Genomic DNA, 22,848 nt, shown 5'->3' on the forward strand with positions numbered 1-22,848 from the left:
AGGCGGTAGCTGTTTACCCTCATGGTGCGGACGGTTGCCTTCTAACGGGTCTTTGGCTGTTAGGAAACCCCTGGGGTTCCTGTCACACTAGGATTTGACTGTTGACGGCGACTCCAAGCCTAGTCGGGGTCCGATGGCCCTGCCTGTGTGTGCTGGTTTCACTTTGCTCCCTGGTCGGTACCGGCGGGCCACCGCCCGACCCCGGTCCTACGGTTCCGCATTGATTCACCACTCCTGCAGACGGCCACCACCATCTGCCAACCTTGTTGTCAGTGCCTGGGCCACAAACCCAGACACTGTCCTCTCACTTCAACCTCCTCCACTCAACTCCAACTTCTAACTGCCACTTTTCCCGCCTCCAGGCGTGTGAACTCCTCGGTGGATGGGGCCAACCGCTTGGCTCCGCCCCACCTGGTGTGGACATCAGACCCTGGAGGGAGGCAACAAGGGTTTTGTGTTTGGCTAATGTTACTGTCTAGTGGGGGTGGGGGTGTGCGTGTGTTACCTGTGACGACCTGGCTAGTCCAGGGCGCCACACCTGCACATATGCCTTCTTAAGCAGTGGGACTTTGCGGGCAATGCAGTATTTTATGCCATTACGGTGTAGTGTGTTACCAATGGTTTTCTTAGTGACAGTGGTCCCAGCTACCTTGAGATCATTAACAAGTTCCCCTGTGTAGTTTTAGGCTGATCTCTCACCTTCCTCATGATCCTGGATACCCCACGAGGTGAGATTTTGCATGGTGCCCCTGATTGATGTCGATTGACACTTATTTTGTATTTCTTCCTTTTTTTTTACTATTACACAAACAGTTGTCTTCTCCTCACCCAGCATCTTACCTATGGTTGTGTAGCCCATTCCAGTCTGTGCTGGTCTATGATGTTGTCCCTGACATCCTTAAGGCCATATCTCACTAAGTGACATCGCTAGCGACATCGCTGCTGAGTCATGGTTTCTTTGATGCTACAGCGATCTTGCTAGCGATATCGCTGTGTCTGACATCCAGCAACAACCTGGCCCCTGCTGTGAGGTCGCCGGTCATTGCTGAATGTCCTGGACCAGTTTTTGGTCGTTGCTCTCCCGCTGTGAAGCACACATCGCTGTGTTTGACAGCAAGAGAGCAACAATCTGAATGTGCAGGGAGCAGGGAGCTGGCTTCTGCGGACGCTGGTAACCAAGGTACACATCGGGTAACCAAGCAAAGGTTTTGCTTGGTTACCCAATATTTACCTTGGTTACCAGCATCCGCAGCTTCTAGAAGCCGGCTCCCTGCTCCCTGCACATGTAGCCATGGTACACATTGGGTAACTATAAGCAAAACGCTTTGCTTTGTAACCCGATGTGTACCATAGTTACGAAGCACGGCGTCATTACACGGGTCATTGGTGGCCGGTGGCTGATCTCTGATCGCTATGGAGATCTGCCTGATTGACAGCTCACCAGCGACCATGTAGCAACTCTCCAGCGATCTCTGCCAGGTCAGATTGCTGGTGGGATCGCTGGAGCGTCGCTAAGTGTGACGGTACCTTTAGAAGGATCTTTGGTCTTCTCATGTTGTAGAGGTTAGTCTGACTGATTAATTGAGTCTGTGGACAGGAGTCTTTTATACAGGTAACAATTTTTAATGCATGTAACGAGTTGATTAGGAGCGTCTAAGTGGTCTGTAGGAGCCAGAACTCTTAATGGTTGGTAGGGGATCATATACTTATTTCTCTCTGCAAAATGCAAATACAGTTATATAATTTATACAATGCGATTTTCTGGATTTTATTTTTGATATTCTATCTATCTCTGTTAAAATTAACCTACCCTTAAAATTATAGACTGTTCATGTCTTTGTCAGTGGGCAAACTTACAAAATCAGCAAGGGATCAAATAATTATTTCCTTCACTGTATATGAGGGACAGTACAAAGATCTTTTTAGTGATCATTTTACACCTAGACCTGCAACAGGGACAAAGAAGCATCCTCTGTGTCTAGAGGAAAGACGGTTTAGTCATATTCACAGACGCAGGTTCTTTACTGTAAGAGCAGTGAGACTATGGAACTCATTGTCACTTGTTATAATGGTTGATTCACCACTAGAAGTCAAGAAAGGCCTGAATGCCTTACTTGAAATATACAATATTATGGGTTCTGGGATGAGGCGATGATCAAGGGAGCAAGTCTGCTTGCTATATGTGAAGACAGGTAGGAATTGTTTCCCTGTTATGGTACTATTAATGTCTGCCCCGTGGAGTTTTTGCCTTTCTCTGGATCAACCTTTCAGGCTATAAGTTAAACTTCATGGACATAAGTCTACCTTCAACCTTGAAAGTATGAAACATACTTGGCTGCATGCTGCAGTTTTGATAAAATCACTGTTTTCTCTGTGACAACTCTACCGGTTCTCTGAATTCGGATCTCCGTGCACCGTAAATAACTGCTGAACCATCATGTGACCGACAGTTATCTCCCCAACTCCTCCATACACAGGAATTCTCATTCTGCTGCTTATCTCACGGAGCTCAAAAAACATCAGACATGCCAAATCCTTATCTCTCCCTACATCATGTGTCGGGGAGAGTGGAGAGGCTTCCATATACATTTGACTGTTGACCAAGCTCGCTGATATCGGTGAACATCAGTGTACTTTATATGGAGGATTTAAGTCCTGTTCTTGTGCCTGGATTTTTATGGAATTATGGGGAGGTCTGATACCAGGGAATGTCATTCCCTTCTTCATATGGTTTTCCCTATATCTTTCTGTCAGTCCAGGTGTCGACAGAGCCCCAACAAGGCTTAGACTGGGTTCACAAATTCTGTAATGATCCGTTTGTAACGAATATGACGGATGTCTAACAACGGACCTTTAACAAACTGATCACTTTTTAAACCGCTCCATTCATTGATCCATTATCATTATAATCAATTGATCTATCATTTTATAGAGATAGCTAGATAGAGATATAGAATAGAAAGAAAGAAATGATAGAACAGGTAGACTACATAAATAGAATACATAGATAGATAGAGATATAGCTAGATATCTTGCACAGCTTTTTAGCAGAATTTAAAATTAATTTTAGATTAAAAAATGATGTGAGACCCCTCCCAGTTTTCATTGGGGGACCTCACGTCATTTATATATCTTAAATATTTTTTAAATTATTCTAAATAGCTGTACAAGCTATATATCTCTATATATCTATCTATTAATTTATTTATCTATTCTTTCTGTCTATTCCTAGCCTATCCTAATCTATCTAGCATTTATTGACAATGGATCCATTCAAGCAGAATTGGAGTCTATGAGCAACGGATCCATTCAAGCAAAATGGTAGTCTATGGGAAACGAGTTTGTTAACTGCTAGGTGAATAGATGCTTTACTAATGGATCCTTTGCCTATAGACTCCCATTATGAATTAGTTTAATAAATTTTAAAAATCCGCATGTGGTCCCTCTTATTTTGATACGCAGCCAAGATAAGCACATGGCTGGGGGCTGCAGCCTGTATCCATATGCTTTATCTTTGCTGGGTCTCATAATACAGGGGGATGCTATGCCAATTTTTTATTTATTTTTACAGCAATAGAGATGTGCCCTTCTTTGATTGAAAGCAATGAGACAGGCTGTCACACAGGTTGTGCAAGAAACCAGACATGGGGACTGCTGGTGAGCAGAGGAAGCAGTGCATATGTATGAAGTTAATGATTGGTGCCCGATAGTAGTGTTAGAGCCGTGCGGGAGTCTCGGTAAGTATAACGTACCTGTTCCAATCCCCCAATCCACCATTTTTAAGCTCCTGATTTGGGTCCCCATAGATTTGTATGGGGACTGCATCTGATAAAATATCTGGGATCAATTCCAGGTCCGAACCGAGTTTTTATTTTTTAAACCTAGTTGGACCCGCCGATCCCAGGTATCTGTGAGTTCGCCCATCAGTAGAACCAACTCATCAACACTACAGTCCCTTCCTCTGGGTTGATCTTATTTTGCCTTCTGCTGTGAAGCTAATAATTGAAGTGGTTGTCCACTAACCTGAGCCAGTTACTGGTTTTGCTATAAATGTTTAAGAATCATTTTCTTGGAAGTTTTATGTTGTTTTTATACCTTTCTGCATTTCTGCTTCACTTCCTGTGTCCTGGCAGTACATCTTGCCCATCCGGTGGGTGTCACAGGCTCCTCCTGCCATCAGGTATCTCTCGGCAGATTACCATTTCTATCTGCCTGCACTGTCACTTTATTATCCACAGCCTGCTCCTTGTACCTATCTTGATCAGTGTTGTTCTTCCTACTGTAAATTTCTCTACCTTATTACTCATTGAACACTGATCCTTATATTCTACTATTATTATAATACATTCATTACAGCTGTGACTGCTTCACAACGTGCAGCATTTTACACTATTACTAATCCACTAGCATATTTCATTAAACTAATACCTCTTTGCTGAACATGTATTGTATTTACACTGTTGTATACCATCTTAATGTCATAACATGTTTTGTGAGCCCCTCACAACCCATTAGTGTAATATGCCGCCTTTCCCTGCTGTAAGTTCACCATGTACTCTCCTTTTATCTACTTTTTCTAATAACATAATTTTTTTATCTAGATTTATACTTGACTTCATGTCATTTTTTCAGTGGCTCGCCCGCTCATAAGAAAGTGGGTAGCAAACTTTGGGGTTTACTTTTAGTTTCTGCCTCTTGCAAATGTGAGAAATTTGGGGCTGAAGCAACATTTGTGTGAAAAACATAATATTTTCAATATGGCAACCTAATGTTATAAAATTCTGTGAAGTACCCCTGAGTTCAAAACGCTCACAATACACCTGGATAAAGTCTTGAGGTGTGTAGATTCCAAAATGGGGACACTTGTGGGGGTTTTCTGCTGTTTAATCACATCAGGGGCCCCACAAATATGACATGGTTCACCCAATCTATTTCAGCCAAATTTGTCTCCAAATTTTCAAACATTGCTCTTTCTCTTCCGAGCCTGGCCATGTAAACCAATAACACCTTCTGACCATGTGAGGGGTGTTACCACGCTCAGAAGAAAGTGGGTGACAAATTCTGGTGACCATTTTCTCATGCTATCCTATGTAAAAGTGAATACATTGGGGCTAAAGTAACATTTTAGAGTAAACATTATTATTTTTGAATTTTTCATTGTACTTTACATTAATTCCTGTGTAGTACCTGAAGGGTTAACAAATTTCCTGACATCAGTAGTGAAGTATTTGAGGGGTGTGGTTCTGAAATGGTATCACTTTTTTGTAGTTTTCATTATTTAGGCCCTTTAAACAAATTCCATTTAAATCTGAATAGGTCCCTAAAGAAACAAATTATGTACATTTTTTGAAAAAAAATGAGAAATTGCTGCTAAAATGTTAACCCTTCTAACATCCTAACAAAATAAAATGACGTTTAAAAAATGATGCAGATGTAAAGTAGACATATGGGAAATATAATGTATTAGTTTGTATGGCATGACAAACTGATTTAAGAATATGCAAATTTAAAGTTTGTAAATTGCAAAATTGTCTAAATTGTAACCAATTCTATTACGGTATTTTCACAAAAACACAAAAATATTGACCTAATTTTTCCACTAATATAAAGTACAATGTATCACGGAAAAAACAAACTCAGAATCACTGAGATCGATTGAAGCGTTCCAGAGTTATAACCTCATAAAGGGTCAGGTATCTAAAATATGGCCTGGTCATTAAGGGGTTAGGGATCGATCATTATTGATGTGTAGGATGGCTACTTCCAATAGGTGGCACTAGAGTTCCCGTCCTCCCCCTCTCTGAAGAAGCCATTTGCATAGTAAAGATTGAGACTCTTATGAATGATGGCCGCTAATATAGTGCGTGTTGCTGGGTACTGAAGGCGACTTATCTGCAGCAAACGCTATAAGCGAGGACTTAAGTGTTCATCAGCTGCTATGTGTATGAACAAGTAAAGCGGAACCGCTCTACAATTTGGTGCTCTTGTTTTATAATTATTATTATATTGAACAACTACTTGAGCACTTAATATACAAGATTTACTAAAAAATTAGGAAATCTCCTTTGTTGTATGTTTGTTGTATTAACTTACTTCCTCAGTAATGCATAAATATGTTTCTTTTGGAAGCAGTTGAATGTTCTTTATCTATATTTTCAATTGTTATTTACTGTTAAAGGGAATCCAGGTTTTTGGTCCCCCATCTGAGAGCAGCATAATTTAGAATCAGAGACCTTTATTTAACCCCTTACCGACATCCGGCTTGCATCTATGGCACAAGTCGTTGCGGTTGTATGGAGTTGGCTCACAGGGACCATAATAGGCAAGTAATGAATGGCTCTAACAACTGTGGAGTGTCACAAAGCAGCATTTACTAATGTCAATTTTTTTAAATACCGCTGTTAAACTCTGACAGCGGCATTAACATTGCACCAATGGGACATGATTGTGGGTTGCTATGATAGCCGAGAGTTTGTTGAAGACATTTGTGCCTGTCATTAGGGAGCTCTTTGATACCCTGCCTGTGGCCAGGCTTCAAAGGAGAAAATGATTTTTGCTCTACGCAGAATTGATGTTGTACTTGTGTATATAGCACAAGCAATCTAACGATCAAAGGTTCAATTTCAGTGTACTTGGAATACATTGGAATCAGAGGCTTTATCTCTACATTATGCTGCTCTCAGATTAGGTAAAAAAAATGGTGACAGATTCCCTTTAACTCTTTTGAATAGACCTGCATAGAATTTTGTCACATGTATTTGTTTTTTTTTTCTTGGAAGAGAAAAAACATTGGACACGGTTATATGCTTTGCAGTGGTTTATTAAAGATTTGTAGAATAGATTGATAAGCAGCGTGTACAAGCCTTATGATTAGTTACTTAGTAATGTCGTATGCAAGCATGAAAGAAGTAGGACAGTTTGGAAAGTGATTGAAATGACATTTGGAATCTATTGAGCTGGGTTATCCTTGTATGTTGGTCTTGACAGATTAGTCCTAAAATAGACAACTGCAGTAACCCTGTAAAAACAAAAAGCAGATAATAAGATTACAAAATGTGTGTGGTTATTGTCAAACCAGCAGATTTTACGCATTAAGCAAGTATGTCGTGTGAGCTGCCATAATCCATCTTTTCTGTTTTAAAAGTGGAGTTGAAGCTCATGTTGATCCCTGCAGGCTTATGGTGGAGTTGTTGGAAATAGCTGGCAGACTGCAGTTTTGTATATGGCCAGCTTTAGCTGTTTTTCCTTCTTGTTGGGGTGAGGAGTGCTATTGCCTACTGGGAAGTGTGCATGATCAGCAGTCAATCATCCACCTGTGAACAGGACATCATGTTTGATATCTACAGGGAAGTGTGCGTAATCAGCCGGGAATTGTGCACCTGTGAACAGTACATCATGTCTGATACCTACTGGGAAGTGTGTGTGATCAGCCGGCAATTGTGCACCTGTGAACAGTACATCATGTCTGATATCTACTGGGAAGTGTGTGTGATCAGCCAGCAATCGTGCACCTGTGAACAGTACATCATGTCTGATACCTACTGGGAAGTGTGTGTGATCAGCCGGCAATCGTGCACCTGTGAACAGTACATCATGTCTGATACCTACTGGGAAGTGTGTGTGATCAGCCGGCAATCGTGCACCTGTGAACACTACATCATGTCTGATACCTACTGGGAAGTGTGTGTGATCAGCCGGCAATCGTGCACCTGTGAACAGTACATCATGTCTGATACCTACTGGGAAGTGTGCGTCATCAGCCGGAAATCGTCCACACGTCCAGACACAGCTATTACACAGGACATAGCAGGGGCACATTTAAAGGATTATCTCAGCACAGGGACATTTTTTAACACATCCAATTGTGGAACTTACTTTTCTTACAAGATCTATTAATTGGACTGGACTTTTTAGGAAATCCCTGCAAATTAATTTCCGCTTTATGTCAACTAACCAACATTTAGATCAGTTTCCTAAAGTTGAAATATGTACAGTATTACTAAAAGTGATCTAATTTCTGCTACTGCTCATTCTGATGTCTCTCAACTGTTCTATAATACATTTCCCGAATCTTCTAGTGTAGGTTCACAATATGTTTAGGTTATTCTGTTTATTAGCATGTGTTTTCACGAAACACATAGTTGAAATTATAGCTTTAAACTTGAATTATAGGTATAGAGAATTTAGAACTTACAGCGTTAGGTGTACAGACTCCTGTACTTCCTGATGATCCAAGAACTGCTGGGATTGGTGCAACTACTTGAAAATGAACTGCAATAAATAACATGTTAATGAATTAGCCACAGTAAGGTTTATTATATCAAATATAGAGGTATTATTATTATGATCATAAGGTTTTTTTATTACATGAACCCTGCAAAACTGCTGTCAGTACATGAATCCTGCAAGATAAGTGACCTGGAGACCTACCTAGTATTGTCAGCAGTTAGCATGGTCCATGCAAGACTAAGTAAGAGAACATGAGTAAATCACATGACCACTATTATCTTGGGAGTTGTTTCTAGTCTTTACACATGATAGCTATGGGCAGCTAAGGAGCGTCAATGTGTATTTTATACTAAGAAGGATGTTTCATATGACATTACTAGTGATGAGTGCGCGTGCACGCGACTGCTTGATAATTGATCAATCATCAGGGTGCTTGGGAATGCTCTTTCCGCTGCTGAGTATTGGAGGTGCTCGAGAACCATTCTTGAGTCCCCGCCCCTCATGTTTCATGGCTCTGAGGCGAATTCTGAGGCAGCTGCAGGCTGATATTTTTAAGCTGGGAAGGGCCCAATAACCATGGACCTTCCCAGCCTGATCATACCAGCCTAGAGCTGTCTGCCTTACATTGACTAATTATTAAAAATAGGGTAGACCCCACATCGTTTTTTTTATTTAGTAGGTTAAACAAGGCTAAAAATACCATTTAGGCACCAATTCTGCAACAGCTGCAGGCTGGTATTTTTAGGCTGGAAAAGGCCAAATAACCATGGACCTTCCCAGTCTAATAATACCAGCGCCCATCTGTCTGCTTTACCATGGCAGGTTAGCATCAATGGGGAGGACCCCACATATTTTTTTTAAAATTCTTTATTTAGTTCCCAGCGACAACCTGAGACTCAGATGCGTCCAGGTGTCTTCTACATGCTTTTCCCTTTCAAATTCAGTGATTTTCCTGCTCCCCAGCCCTCTTCGGGGTCTTCTGGGAAAATACTCACGCTCCCCATTGACTTCTGTTATACTTATTACTCGAATTACGCCCATCCCAGCACCTGACCTGCTCGATTCAAGTAATAAGCACCAGATCATTTTAGTGCTAATTCATCACTACTTGTTGCACTATATATATTTGACTAGTCACAAACACTTCAGAAATTCCTTAATCTATATTATCTCATTAGCAAAAACTATCATACTCACCGTTTAGCGCAGCTTGTAGGGTCCCAGCACTATTGGTAATAACAGAAGCCAAGTTTTGCAATACCTGGGAATTAAAAGAAAAAGAACTAGAAAGGTGTTGAGCAAGATACCATTCATTTTTTTCAACTATATTTTTGATGCTTAATAATATTATATTTAAACCTCCTCTTTCTAATTGTAAGCAAAAAAATAAAAAGAAGGTTTGTTACAACAGTATACTGTAAAGGGCCAATTCATTAACACTGGCGTTGCACATGCCAGCCTTAATGAATGGGGCAGCTGGGGTATGATGGGCCTAATTATTTAGTAGGTGCAGACCACTTAATGAATTAGAAGCTTCTCTCAGCTAGCATTGTACCTCCGCCAGAAATGTACTCTAGGCACTAAAGTGGTATCACTTTTCATGAATTTGATGGGCAAGGGCAGCAATGCCCAGTTCCAACCATGCTATGCCCAATATTGCTGTAGACTGGCATGTAAATGCCAAAAGTGAAACATTTTTGCACAGTTAGGAAGTTGTGCAACATTATCGCGCATTATTAAGAGGCTTTTACACCAGAATTCTGTCGTAAACACTTTAATGAATTGGGGCCTAAATATGGGAACAGAGCCTGACGTTACTCGTTGCATAACTCAAGGGCTGAATATTGGGCATGACGAGGATCCCTAAAAATTCTGTCTACCTAAAATGATATTACTGTGTACAGGGTCTCAATAGATGTGCAGGTAGAGTAAAATGCTTCCATTAAGATCAACTTTTACATGAGACAACTTTTCAAACACGAATGATCAGGCTACTCATGGCCAGCAGAGAAGGTAAAGGGGCAAAGGGATTTTCAGGGCTTTTTAATATTAGGCCAAGAATAGAGTATTTTTGTAAATGAATGAAATAAGCATTGTTTGCCTATCACACCCATTATCTTTCCACCATGCATGTGAGCCCTGAGGCCACGTTTTTTCTGTAGCAATCCAGTGACTACTGGGCATGACATGAGGAGGGGAATTCAAGGAATAAGAGTTTTTCATTTTTTTCAGAACGTTCCCGACTTTTTGCTTATTTTTAAAGAGTAACTAAACAAAGATAAATAAATAAATATATTTTTGTCCATGAAACTTTTGCATATCACTTTATTTCTGTAAAAAAATTGCAAGAAAGTGTTTTTCAAAGCTTGTTTTTCTCCAAACTTATTTAGAGTACAGATGATGGCAGTGAAAGGGTCACCACTAGTGATGTGCAAACATGCTCGGCACTGCTAAGTAATTAATCGAGGATTGCTTGGATGTGTCGTCCGTGAAATAATGGATACAAAGCGCCGACTCCCGTAACTGTATGTTGTGAGCAGACACCCCAGGGAGAGCCATTTGCAGTCTCTGAATGGCTTTCACTGGGGGTTAAAACATTTTTGGATATAGTGTGACCTCCCAAAAACAACACCCTGCCCTCCCTTCCCCCGGAAATGCTCTGTACATGGCTGGCTTTATGGAGGTGGAGAGCTGAACTGCCCAATCATTGACTTTCCATAATGCTCGTTACTCAAGTTGAGCCCGTCAGAGCGTGTGACTTGCTCGACTCCAATAATGAGTGCTCGAGAATGATACTGCTCGCCCTTCACTAGTCACCTCTTGTATCCTTCTCACAAGAGCAATCTGCTGCCCCAGAACACTCTCATGCCATCAAGTATACTCCACATGTGTATGTTCAGCAAATAGACTGTTTCCCCAATGGCTTTGAAAGCCGCTTTCATGCAATATTTACTGGAATGAAGACAAATTACCTAATAAAGTGATTTGTGAAGTTTCATATTTTTCTATATTGAAATAAATTACGGTATATTAAAGGACATTTAGCTTCTAAACAAAATAAAAAAAAAAAAATGAAATAGTCATTACTACTAGAAATGATGTTGTCATGCCCCAGTAGTCACCGGATCACATCAGGACCCGCATAGGGGATGTAATAGGAAGGCTTATGTCGTTATTTTAGAACATAATTGATTAGTATGAACATTCCCTAGGTAGCCATCTCTGGCTGGAAATTAGCACCTAAGGGAACAAAGGTCCTCTCACAATGCCAGACTCTTCTCTTACTTCTGCCATTAGTTTACTATCAGGTGACCCACCCCAGTGTCCGCTGATGGGCTGCAGCACTATTTCACTTCCCTGGCTCCTGTAAAGCTAGAACTATAAATTAAGGAAGGTAGTGGAGATACAAATGGAGCTTAGTCAGGTGGCTTTGCTTCGTTTGAACAGTCATTCTGTGCTTACAGTCTTCAGGCCTTTTCCCACCGTCCGGAGATACTGTCCTGGACGCAGTGTCAGCCCTCCTATGGAGATGTGAGTGTTCTCCACGGGAGAACGCAGCGGCCTATGCACACAATCAGGGTTCAGGGCTCTGCTGAGAACACTCGCATCTCCTCAACCATAAGTTGACATGCTGCGGCTCGGGAAGCTGCTCTGCATGTCAGTTTACTCTGCGAAGAAAAGAAGAATGTAGCAACCCTGACTGCATCAGGGTGCTACAGGGAACTGCATCCTGTCCCCCAGGGTGCAGGGCTTACCCCCCATGGTTCCAGGTTTCCATCAACAGTGTCACTAACACCCGAACTACAAATCCCAACCACACCTCACACCAGACCTGTGCAGACAAACCAGTGGGTTGGTCAGGTTGGAGCAGGGCCTTCCACCTAGGGGTCAGGCAAACTGGTGAGAGGGATTTAGTCAGAATAGTGAGAGCCCCCAAAGAGTGAGCAGCTGGGAGCAGAAGCTCTAGAAAAGTTGAGAGTTAGCCCACAAAAGGTGAGGAGCTAGGGAGTTGGAGCTACCAGGGAGGTGACAAGTTGGGTTACAGATGGTGGTCTGGGACTGCAGGAGTCGGAAACCTGGTCGCAGGGTATTGGAGAGGGTGTAACAGCCTAGTTCTGGAGAACGGTCGGCGCCAGAAGTCCAGTAACTTGACTGGTACTGAGCACGGCGGGGTACTGGACCCTAGATCAGGGAGTAGCTTCACGTAACCTGATAATTCACCTGTGGAGGATAAACTTTCCCCAAGAGCTCAGTGAATGAAGGCATCAGCACAACGTGGGGGATAGGGTTCTCCAAACTAAACAACTTACTGAAATCCCAAGTGCAAGCCACCAAGAGCACAGCTGCCATGCACACGGGTAGCGGGCCCCGAAAGCTTCAAGCCGAGGGGCCACAACAGTCAATCAATTTATGCACGGAGGCAGGGCTACGAACTTACCAAGTGACACTTTTGGGAGCGGGACCTGGACGGGCTCCCCCCGTAGAGACTGCAGTGCCTAGAGACTTTGGTTTACCATCTGTGTGAGTGTCTCCTTATTCCACCTAATCCAGCACCACGACTACCGCAGTGAGTAATCTGACCCCTGCACCCTGCTTTCCAAGGCCAAGCCACCCATTTACCAAATCCCCACTGTCCGGGGCCTTGCCTACCTGCGGAGGGACTGACACCTGGCTGCCCAACACCATCTGCCCCGGTACTCCCTTCGGCAGCGGCGGTACTCCACTTTACTGTAACCCGCAGGTGGCATCATGAACATTCATCCCCAGTAAATACCCCCTTTACATTTGAGTGGCCGCAAGCCACCGGGCCCACAGACCCTTGAGCCACAGCAACCCCGGATCCGAGCAGTTCGACTGCTGCAGGCGTGGCACAAGTACATCCACTGTGTGGAAATACGCTGCTTTCACAATGCTGCTAATCATGATCATGGGAACCTGGCTTAAAGGGAATCTATCAGCACAGAATGACTGTTCAAGCCACACAGGCACTTGGAGCATCATAGTGTGGATAAGCATTTAAATTCACCTACCCACCTGCTTGTTTTCCATTGTTCCCCGCCCTTCTCTGGTTCTGTGAAACCGGAGATGTCCATCACAGAAGAGGGTGGAGATAGAGGGAAAACAAGCAGGTGGGAAGGTGTAGTTAAATGTTTGGCCCCGCCATGATGGAACAGTCATCCTGTGCTGACAGAATCCCTTCTGATTTTCCCATTCATCAGCTGTAGAGACTTGCAAGGAAAAATAAAACCACCACATAAACAATCACCCATGGGATGGGAAGAAGCTTGTATACTTACTGTAGTAAGGCAGCCACATCCTGGAATCACAGTAGTCACTTGTACATTACTAGCAGCAATGCTGGAAAGAGAGAAAAGTATACATTCTAGTATAGTCACATATATATTGTGCATATATCATAAGACAGATTCAGTGCCTGTTTAACACCTTAACCCCTTAAGAACTGGGTGATTTATTTTTTTTGTGCTATTGTTTTCCTCCCCCTTATTCCAAGAGACATAACTTTTTTCTGCTTCCATTGATATAGCAATTTGAGGGCTCTTTTTTTGCCTTTAATGACCCCATCCATTTTATCATATGATGTAATGGGTAAGCAGCAAAAAAATGACAAGTGTGGTGAAATAGCAAAAAAAAAAAGTGAAATTCTGCAATCAATATTTTTTTTTATTTACAGCGTTCATTTTAGCATAAATTTGACCTGGCAGTATGATTCTCCAGGCCAGTACAATAACGTAGATATCAAACATGTATAGTTCTTGTTTTATTGAAGTGGTGAAAAAAGTTCAGAAATTTTTGAAAATAAAATCTTGTTTGTGACTTTCCGAGAGTGGTAAAATTTAGGCTCTGTGCCCACGCTCTGTATTTTGATGCGGATTTTGATGCAGATTTTCAGAAATCTTCAGCAAAATCTGCATGTCCATTGTGAAGCCAGCAAAATTCAGATGTGCTGTGCCCACGTTGAGTATTTTTCCCTTGCGTATTTGGTGCAGATTTCTTTCTTTCTGCACCAAATCTGCACCAAATACGCAAGGGAAAGATAAACAACGTGGGCACAGCACTTCTGAATTCTCACAGACTTTGTTGGCTTCACAAGGGACATGCAGATTTTGCTGCAGATTTCTGAAAATACGCGTCAAAACAACACAGTGTGGGCACTGGGCCTAGGGTATGTGCGCACTAGAAAATGGACTTTTCTTAATAAAAATCCACCCCCTCTGGCAGAATACTGCACCCGCGGTAAAAACCGGGGTAAAACCGCACCCGCGTTTTTGCTGCGATTTGCCATGGTTTTGCCGCGGTTTTTGCGTGGGTTGGTCCCTGTGTTTTTTTTACAATTATCTATTGCAAAAACTGCAGATACCTGCAGAAAAGAAGTGACATGCACATTAGTTCCGCAGCAGAAATTCTGAGGGTAAATCCGCAGGTATAAAAAAAATGTAGTGTGCGCACAGCATTTTTTATACCCATAGGTTTTGCTGGGGAATGACTGCAGAAATGTTAGACATATTTTCTGCAGCAAATCCGCGGAAAATCCGTGGTAAAATCCACTGTAAATCCGCAGCAGGAAAAGATGCAGGCTTGTCCTGCGGGGCCACATCAAAATCAGGGAGATGACGGACCTAGTACATTATGGAATCTGAGAGCCACATGATGTACGGGCAGAGACCACGATTCCAGCTATGTGTCATCTTGTGTTCTCTGTTTTTAGCATAACTCCATCCACACCACTGACTGGCTTCTCCCTGTATACACTGGAAAGGGGATCTGTCTTTGAATTAAGATTAACTGGCAAAAACCTGGCGACAAATACCTTTTAAGTGAATAGAAGCTGAGACACAGTAACTGAGAATAACCACTACACAGTGTACGGAGCTCTGGTAGTCAAGCTCAATACCCTGCCGGCTTTGGGACCTGAATATAATTGATCATTATGGGCCTCATGATCTCACCAATTGAGTATTGATAGCAGTGTAGCAGTAGTGGCTGAACATGCGCCGTTCTTATAAGCTCTTTTCTGTTTAGTTTGTAAGCATTGCACTGGTAGGGATCACTGAAGTCGAGAGTTAATTCCCCACCATCTTAAGTGCTACTATTCTCCTCCAATTCTGCAGAGGCAAAACTTCATGCCCCACCATCAGTGAGCACACCACTCGTCAGCCTCTTGGGTTCCCGCTTGATGGCAGGTGCATCTGCTCGATTGACAGCTCAAACCAATGACATTGTAGTGCTACAGGCTTGAACTGTTAGCAGGAGTGCCTGCGCCAGGAAGCTGGAGGGAGACTGAGGAGTGATGTGTGCCTGACACGCAATATCAGACCAACCCATTAAAGACAGGCCATCAATATCATGGTCATGATAAACTCTACTAAGGGAAAAAAGAAGTCTCAGGAGGTGATAGAGGTCTTGTGGTGCTAAAATATTGGCCATGTATTTTTTCTGTGTTGCTTTTTTCACATGACATGTTTAGTTTTGCTTTACTGCTAAAAATCACATGATCTTACTTTTCACCGATGATCACACCGATTGATCCAGCATTAACATTCACCTGTGCGCTTAACATTAAACTCTGTGTGGAAACAAAAAGATTGGAGTGTTATTTTCACTTCATATTACTATTAAGCATTTCTTTTTTCTATAATTGTTGATTTTTTTCTTGCAAACTCCAGAGGGATCAAGAGAAGAAACTTGATCTTGTCTTTTGTTTGATGTAATCTGATCTGCCTTAGAGACTTAAGGCCACTTTACACACAGCGACATCCCTAGCGATGTTGCTGCCGATTGCACCCGCCTCCGTTGTTTGTGCGTCACAGGCAAATTGTGCACAATATCATTAGTCCCCGTCACACATACTTACCTGCCTAGCGACATCGCTGTGGCCGGCGAACTGCCTCTTTTCTAAGGGGGCGGTTCGTGCGGCGTCACAGCGATGTCACACGGCAGGCGTCCAATTGAAGCGGAGGGGCGGAGAGCAGCCGCAGGAAAGTCACGCCCACCTCATTGCCGGAGTACGCAGGTACGGTGTTGTTCGTCATTCCTGGGGCGTCACACGTAGCGATGTGTGCTGCCTCAGGAACGACGAACAACCTGCGTCCTGCACCAGCAACGATATTTGGGATTTGAACGACATGTCAATGATCAACGCTTAGGTGAATATTTTTGATTGTTAGTGGTCGTTCGTACGTTTCACATGCAGCAATGCAGCTAACAAGGTCGGATGTGCGTCACGAATTCCGTGACCCCAACGACATCTCGTTAGCGATGTCGTTGCGTGTAAAGCCCGCTTTATTCTCATGTGTGAATCACAGTATTTTTTGGACTATAAGACGTACCTAGGTTTTAGAGGGGGGGAAATAGGAAGAAAATAATTGGTTATGGCGCACTGTTATAGGGTTGGATCTGCTGATGACCATGTTATGATCCAAAATTCTGTACTAATGTCCCCCATCCTTGGCTCCTTCCAGGTATGTATGTCTTCCATTCTGGTGTATATGTCTTCCATCCTGGTATGTATGTTCCCCATCTTTGTCCCATCCTGGTATATATGATGCCCATCCTGGGTCTATTCTCGTGTAAATGGCCTCATCCTGGTCCCATCCTGGTATATATGAACCCCATCCTGGTATATATGTTTCCCATACTGGGCTCATTCTGGTATAAATATCCCTCAACTGGGAATACTGTGTATCATCCTCATCCTGGTGTATATGCTCCCTATCCTGGTATTTATGTCCCCCATCATGGGCCCATCCTGGTGTATATACCTCCCATCATGCTGCACTCATAAAAAAAAAACAATTCTACTCACCTTCCATCCGCTCTCCCGTGCGCTGTGTCATCTTCCGATGGTGGCAACTGACTTCAGAGTGAAAGCAGCGCGGCGCATGACGTCAGTGCCATGCACACCCAGACACATGCTGACGTCAGCTACCAGAATATTTACTGCTCCCCATGCCTGGAATTATGAGCACTGGGACAAGTGAATATCCATTTCATTAATAACGTACACATGTGATCGCCAAGCAGCTCCAGTAAGCCGGCGGCTGGGTGATCATATGTGCCGCTATTAGAGAGAATGAATATTCACTGTTCCTCACACCCTTAAGCTAGCCCATGTCTCATTGCATGTCTTCAGTGCAGAGATGATGGCTATATTATGGGAGTGAGGAGCAGTGAATGTTCTTTTTTTTTTTTAATAGCAGTCACACTATTAGCCCTGGTGCCAGCTCCTGCCTCTTGTGAACCTGGTCCTCCCTCCTATGACCCGCTACACTGCATCACTCCCCTCTGCATCCACAGCCAGATACAACTGGACTATAAGAGGCACCCCACACTTTCTTTCAAAATTTAGAGGAAAGACGTGAGTCTTATAGTCTAAAAAATATGATACTTCTCCATGTCAATATAGTACACTTAGCACCAAAAATGTAATTGGACTCTTTCGCAAATATAGAGGAATTGTGTCTCGATGTAATACACTTTGAAAACATTTTCCTGCATTTAAATAGCGTAAAATTTGTGTTTTTTATTCCAATTGTAGTGTGTGTATTTCTGAACTCTAAATATGATGCTCTCCAGTATTCTCTGAGTAATGGGATGAACGTTGTATGTGAAAAAAAACCACTCAGTGATATAGACTTAAGCTACTGACATTCTGACTACTCGTATAACGTATAGCCACAATGGATTCTGCACAGGTCCATCTGTTGACTCTTGTCTTTTATTACTTAACTGATAAAATAAACTGAACGTGAAAAATTAACACTTCGACAGCAATAATTCAAGTGTTGGCCATCAAAAAATTATTCACATAGTTCATCCATATGCTGACAGAGTGACGTCTACTTTGTCAATGGTTTTTGTAATATACAATAAGGGGACAACTTTGGGGGATAAAATATGGGAGATCTTTCTATTTGACACTACTAATGATGATCAACTTGGATGTTTAATCCTGGGGATGTCTGCCATTCAGAGGCCGGTGACAGCGTGTTGTAAAACTTGAATTGCTAGTGTGGCGCTCCTGAGGCTTCCGTCGCCACAGGGACATTGCACCCCAGTCAGAGGTGTGATGTCCCATCCTGAGTAAGGAAAGGGGTACATGCCAGTTCACAGGCAAATCTGCACTACACCATTGTTAGGTACACACAGGGACCAGGGACAGTGGCAGCAACCCTCCCATGCTGCATGCTGGGAGGGGCCGTAAGACCCATCCCTGCTCCCATAGGGTGGCAGCTTAGCAACTGGGGGGGGTGGGAAGAGCCAGAGAGTGTAGAGCAGAGAGGAAGGTCAGAGTTTCAGTTTACCTCAGGGAGTGAGAGAGTGAGGAGCCAGCATGTAGCTGTGAAAGAGAAAGGAGCTCTGTGAGTTCAGAGTGTCCGCAAGAGAGAAAGAAAGCAACAGAGAAGGAGAAAAACAGAGAGTAGAAGAAGAGCTCCAGTCAGGCAGGAGCTAAAGAAAGAAGAAAGTGATGCTTCCTGGTGAAGACCCTGGGACTCGGAGGGTCCAGGTGACACCAAGCAGGGAACGAAGGGATTCCAGGGCCACAGATAGCTTCAGAGCTGATGGCCAGTGAAGTCAGCTGAGAAAGGACACAATTAGAGGGGTGCACTGGCATTTACCCCCAGATCTACCCGGGATCGGCGGAGGTCCCTGACGGTGGTCCCAGCAGTCCAAAGGCTCCTGCAGGCCTTGACAAGAACTGTGAGTAAAAACCTGGAACTGCACCCTCTGGAGTTGCCTCAGTTATTTTCGCCTGCATAGACACTTACAAGCACTAACAGTGTCCCCGGGGCATCGCTCCACCTGTGGGGAGCAGGACCATCCAAGCTGCCATTCCATCAGCCCCGGAGGCCCCATACAGCAGCGGCAGCTTAATAGCCGCAAACCACAGGTGGCGTCACGAAAACATAAACTTTAATTACTCCCAAGTCACCAGCCATATTAACTGACACCCACCAGGGCCACGGAGCCGGGCCCCGCCACCACCGACGATCCCCGGACTAGTCCGGCCCGGCACCGGGTGTCCCATAGCCCTGGGGTGGGCGAGTCAACTTGGCGTCACGAACAGGATTTCGTGCCCGGTCCCACCGGGTACTGTGCGCCTGCAGAAACTGTGCTTAAAAGACTTTCCCTGTTTGAAAACTGCCGCCGCCGTTAGCCTCGCTGAGCGCAGGAAGAAGGGGGGCGTGCCCGAAAAAGAGCGCGAAGGGAGCGCGCCATCAGAGCAGAGAGCCGTTAACCCCGCGCGACCCAGAAGGGAATTTGAAAAGAAAATTTACTGCTCGGCAGTTGAGCTCGCTGCCTAGAGAAAGGAGAAGTCGACTTACCGGCCGGAGAACGAGGATCACGGAAAGACCAAGGGGGAGCGGACGGAAGATGTCTGCGTTCAGCCCTGTCGGCGGGATGGCGGGACCCCGAAGTGGAAGAGGCGGAGTGGCTTTTGATGTGGATGATCGCGGCCCGAGTGAGCTCCCCGCGGGAACCGCTGCCTGGTTGGAGCGGAAGCTGGGTCGATTCTGTGTCCGGGTGAGAGCGCAGACGCTGCAGCAGGTGCTCGACTGGAAGGCGAAAGTCCAGAGGATGGTCGCCATGGTGTGGGCCCAGGAACAGAGAGCCGCCGCAGCAACCGTGTCGCGTGAAGATAAAGCCACGCAGACCCCCACGGCATCCCTTCTCAGCTGGGAGCCAGAACCCGACAGCACCGTGACAAGTGAGCCCTGTGTAGCACCACTCCGGGATCAAGAGGTACCGTGTACGTTGCCCCCGCCACCGTTCCCGCTGGAGGTCCAGAGCCCGGGGATGTATTGTGCCTGGAGAGGAAGTCCGGTGTCCCGTACGAAGTTGGCACAGTGCGATCCCCTGCATGGTAACCGCATCCGTGAGTTAACCCCTGAAGTTAAAAGTGCCAGTTGAAAGTTTTAAAGGGCCCGCTCCAGAAATTATGCCTCCTGCCTTTGTTGAACGTCCCTAAGTTCTCCAGGAGATGCCACCCAGCACGAGAGGTGGAAGGAGGAGGACCTTGTCTGACTTGTTGACCGCCGCTGGGTCGGAGTCCCAGTGGGCGCCATCAAGGGTCGGAGCCCCTGGTGGAGGACGACAAGGAGTTAATGGAGTGTTGACAGTACATGGCCCTTGTTCTTTTTGAAGATGACACCCTATCCCTGAATCCTTGGCCCCTGTTCTTTTTGAAGATGACCCCCCCCTGTTTATGTGTTACCAGGCCACTGGACTGGAATGTGGTCCCCGGTGAATGTGTCATTTATGTGCCTCCCATAAAGGGATGTAATGTCCTAAAGTTTTAATGTTTTATGCATAACAAAATTTTGCAGTTTCTCCCATTGTTTTTTTTTGTTGTTTCAGCCCGAGGACGTGCTGGGATTCGCTGTGGGGGAGTGTGGCGCCCCTGAGGCTTCCGTCGCCACAGGGACATTGCACCCCAGTCAGAGGTGTGATGTCCCATCCTGGGTAAGGAAAGGGGTACATGCCAGTTCACAGGCAAATCTGCACTACACCATTGTTAGGTACACACAGGGACCAGGGACAGTGGCAGCAACCCTCCCATGCTGCATGCTTGGAGGGGCCGTAAGACCCATCCCTGCTCCCATAGGGTGGTAGCTTAGCAACCGGGGGGGGGTGGGAAGAGCCAGAGAGTGTAGAGCAGAGAGGAAGGTCAGAGTTTCAGTTTACCTCAGGGAGTGAGAGAGTGAGGAGCCAGCATGTAGCTGTGAAAGAGAAAGGAGCTCTGTGAGTTCAGAGTGTCCGCAAGAGAGAAAGAAAGCAACAGAGAAGGAGAAAAACAGAGAGTAGAAGAAGAGCTCCAGTCAGGCAGGAGCTAAAGAAAGAAGAAAGTGACGCTTGCTGGTGAAGACCCTGGGACTCGGAGGGTCCAGGTGACACCAAGCAGGGAACGAAGGGATTCCAGGGCCACAGATAGCTTCAGAGCTGGTGGCCAGTGAAGTCAGCTGAGAAAGCACACAATTAGAGGGGTGCACTGGCATTTACCCCCAGATCTACCCGGGATCGGCGGAGATCCCTGACGGTGGTCCCAGCAGTCCAAAGGCTCCTGCAGGCCTTGACAAGAACTGTGAGTAAAAACCTGGAACTGCACCCTCTGGAGTTGCCTCAGTTATTTTCGCCTGCATAGACACTTACAAGCACTAACAGTGTCCCCGGGGCATCGCTCCACCTGTGGGGAGCAGGACCATCCAAGCTGCCATTCCATCAGCCCCGGAGGCCCCATACAGCAGCGGCGGCTTAATAGCCGCAAACCACAGGTGGCGTCACGAAAACATAAACTTTAATTACTCCCAAGTCACCAGCCATATTAACTGACACCCACCAGGGCCACGGAGCCGGGCCCCGCCACCACCGACGATCCCCGGACTAGTCCGGCCCGGCACCGGGTGTCCCATAGCCCTGGGGTGGGCGAGTCACTAGATGTCGCCTTACTTACGATATATTTTTTTCATGGTGTTTGGGCATATCATGATACTCAAACTTATGAACAAATTTTAAAAACAAAAAATGGTTAAGTTTTTTTTTTTCATTGCAAAGTTCTATTAGTTTGCTTTCATATTTTATACTTACAGCTGAAGCTTGGACATACACAGTGCCACCTGCTTGGATAGAAATGCCTACTGCCGCTGTTACATAGACTCCAGCACTTGAAATTACACAGCTTGTCAGTTCTCCAAAGGTCACGTAAAGGTAAAGGCCAGTGGTCACACCTAACTGTAGAAAAGCAAATTAAAATATAGTTAACTATTCAATAATTAAAAAGCAAAACCATTGATGTCGGGTTCAAATCCCACCAAGTAAAACGTCTGTAAGGAATCTGTATGTTCTCCCTGAGGTTCCATAGGTTCTACAGCAGCGCAGAGACCATGTTTTCCTTTCCTTCCTTGTCGTTATTGGGTTTTCTGCAGCAGTTGTCATATACAATACGTGTTCCGTGTTGTGACTACCATAATCAAAGAAGGTGAGCAAGATATCACTGCATGTCATCTCAGTTATCTGGAGAAGACCCTAGTGCCCTCTTTGTTTCCTATAGCTCATTGTCTCATATCCAAAGTCCATTGCATACATAAGGATGCACTAGAATGGGTTGCAACCTTAAGAAATGCTGCTGGAGACATGTCGCTCAAACTTTCAGGCTGGACAGTAGCATCATAATATAGGGCATGTCAGTAATTAACTGGATGCACCCTGACTGCTGTGCCCAGGCAGTACAGGGTTAAGCATTCTTCCCATGTCCGATTTAACACACCCTCCCCTTATAGATTTTGCCTCTCCCCTTATAGATTTGGCCCAATGGGATCGTTCCCAGAGTTCCATAGTTCTTTCCCATATATAAAGTCCCTCTCTTCCTGATTCCGGCCTCTCCTCACTGCGTGAGAACCGGATCAAGCTGGTGAGAGATGACTGACATGCTAGGTGACGCTGTCAGGGACAGGATCAGGAGGGAAGGGGACGCATGGCTTGCTGCAATTCTTGGTGAGCAGCTCCCCCCCCCTCCTGAGGCACAGACACATCAACCGGTCGGCAGGCGGCCTGCCCGTGCAATCCGCCCTCCGGAGCGTCTGAGCCCCTCTGCAGGATCGT

General features: G+C 44.8%; 1 protein-coding gene across 1 annotated transcript in view; it reads right to left on the reverse strand.

The window, feature by feature from the left end:
• Positions 1–6,799: 6,799 nt before the first annotated feature.
• The window catches only part of LOC142312758 (uncharacterized), a 48,789-nt gene continuing 32,740 nt past the window's right edge, over positions 6,800–22,848 (reverse strand). The window contains exons 10-15 of the mRNA XM_075351745.1: positions 21,835–21,978; positions 15,750–15,814; positions 13,527–13,587; positions 9,427–9,490; positions 8,195–8,271; positions 6,800–7,018 (exon numbers count right to left, since the gene is read on the reverse strand). Of these exons, the coding sequence (XP_075207860.1) occupies positions 6,995–7,018; positions 8,195–8,271; positions 9,427–9,490; positions 13,527–13,587; positions 15,750–15,814; positions 21,835–21,978 (435 nt within the window). The 3' untranslated portion in view covers positions 6,800–6,994. The remainder of the gene's footprint in view (positions 7,019–8,194; positions 8,272–9,426; positions 9,491–13,526; positions 13,588–15,749; positions 15,815–21,834; positions 21,979–22,848) is intronic.

Source organism: Anomaloglossus baeobatrachus, chromosome 5 (genome assembly GCF_048569485.1).
Source record: "Anomaloglossus baeobatrachus isolate aAnoBae1 chromosome 5, aAnoBae1.hap1, whole genome shotgun sequence".
NCBI lineage: Eukaryota > Metazoa > Chordata > Amphibia > Anura > Aromobatidae > Anomaloglossus > Anomaloglossus baeobatrachus.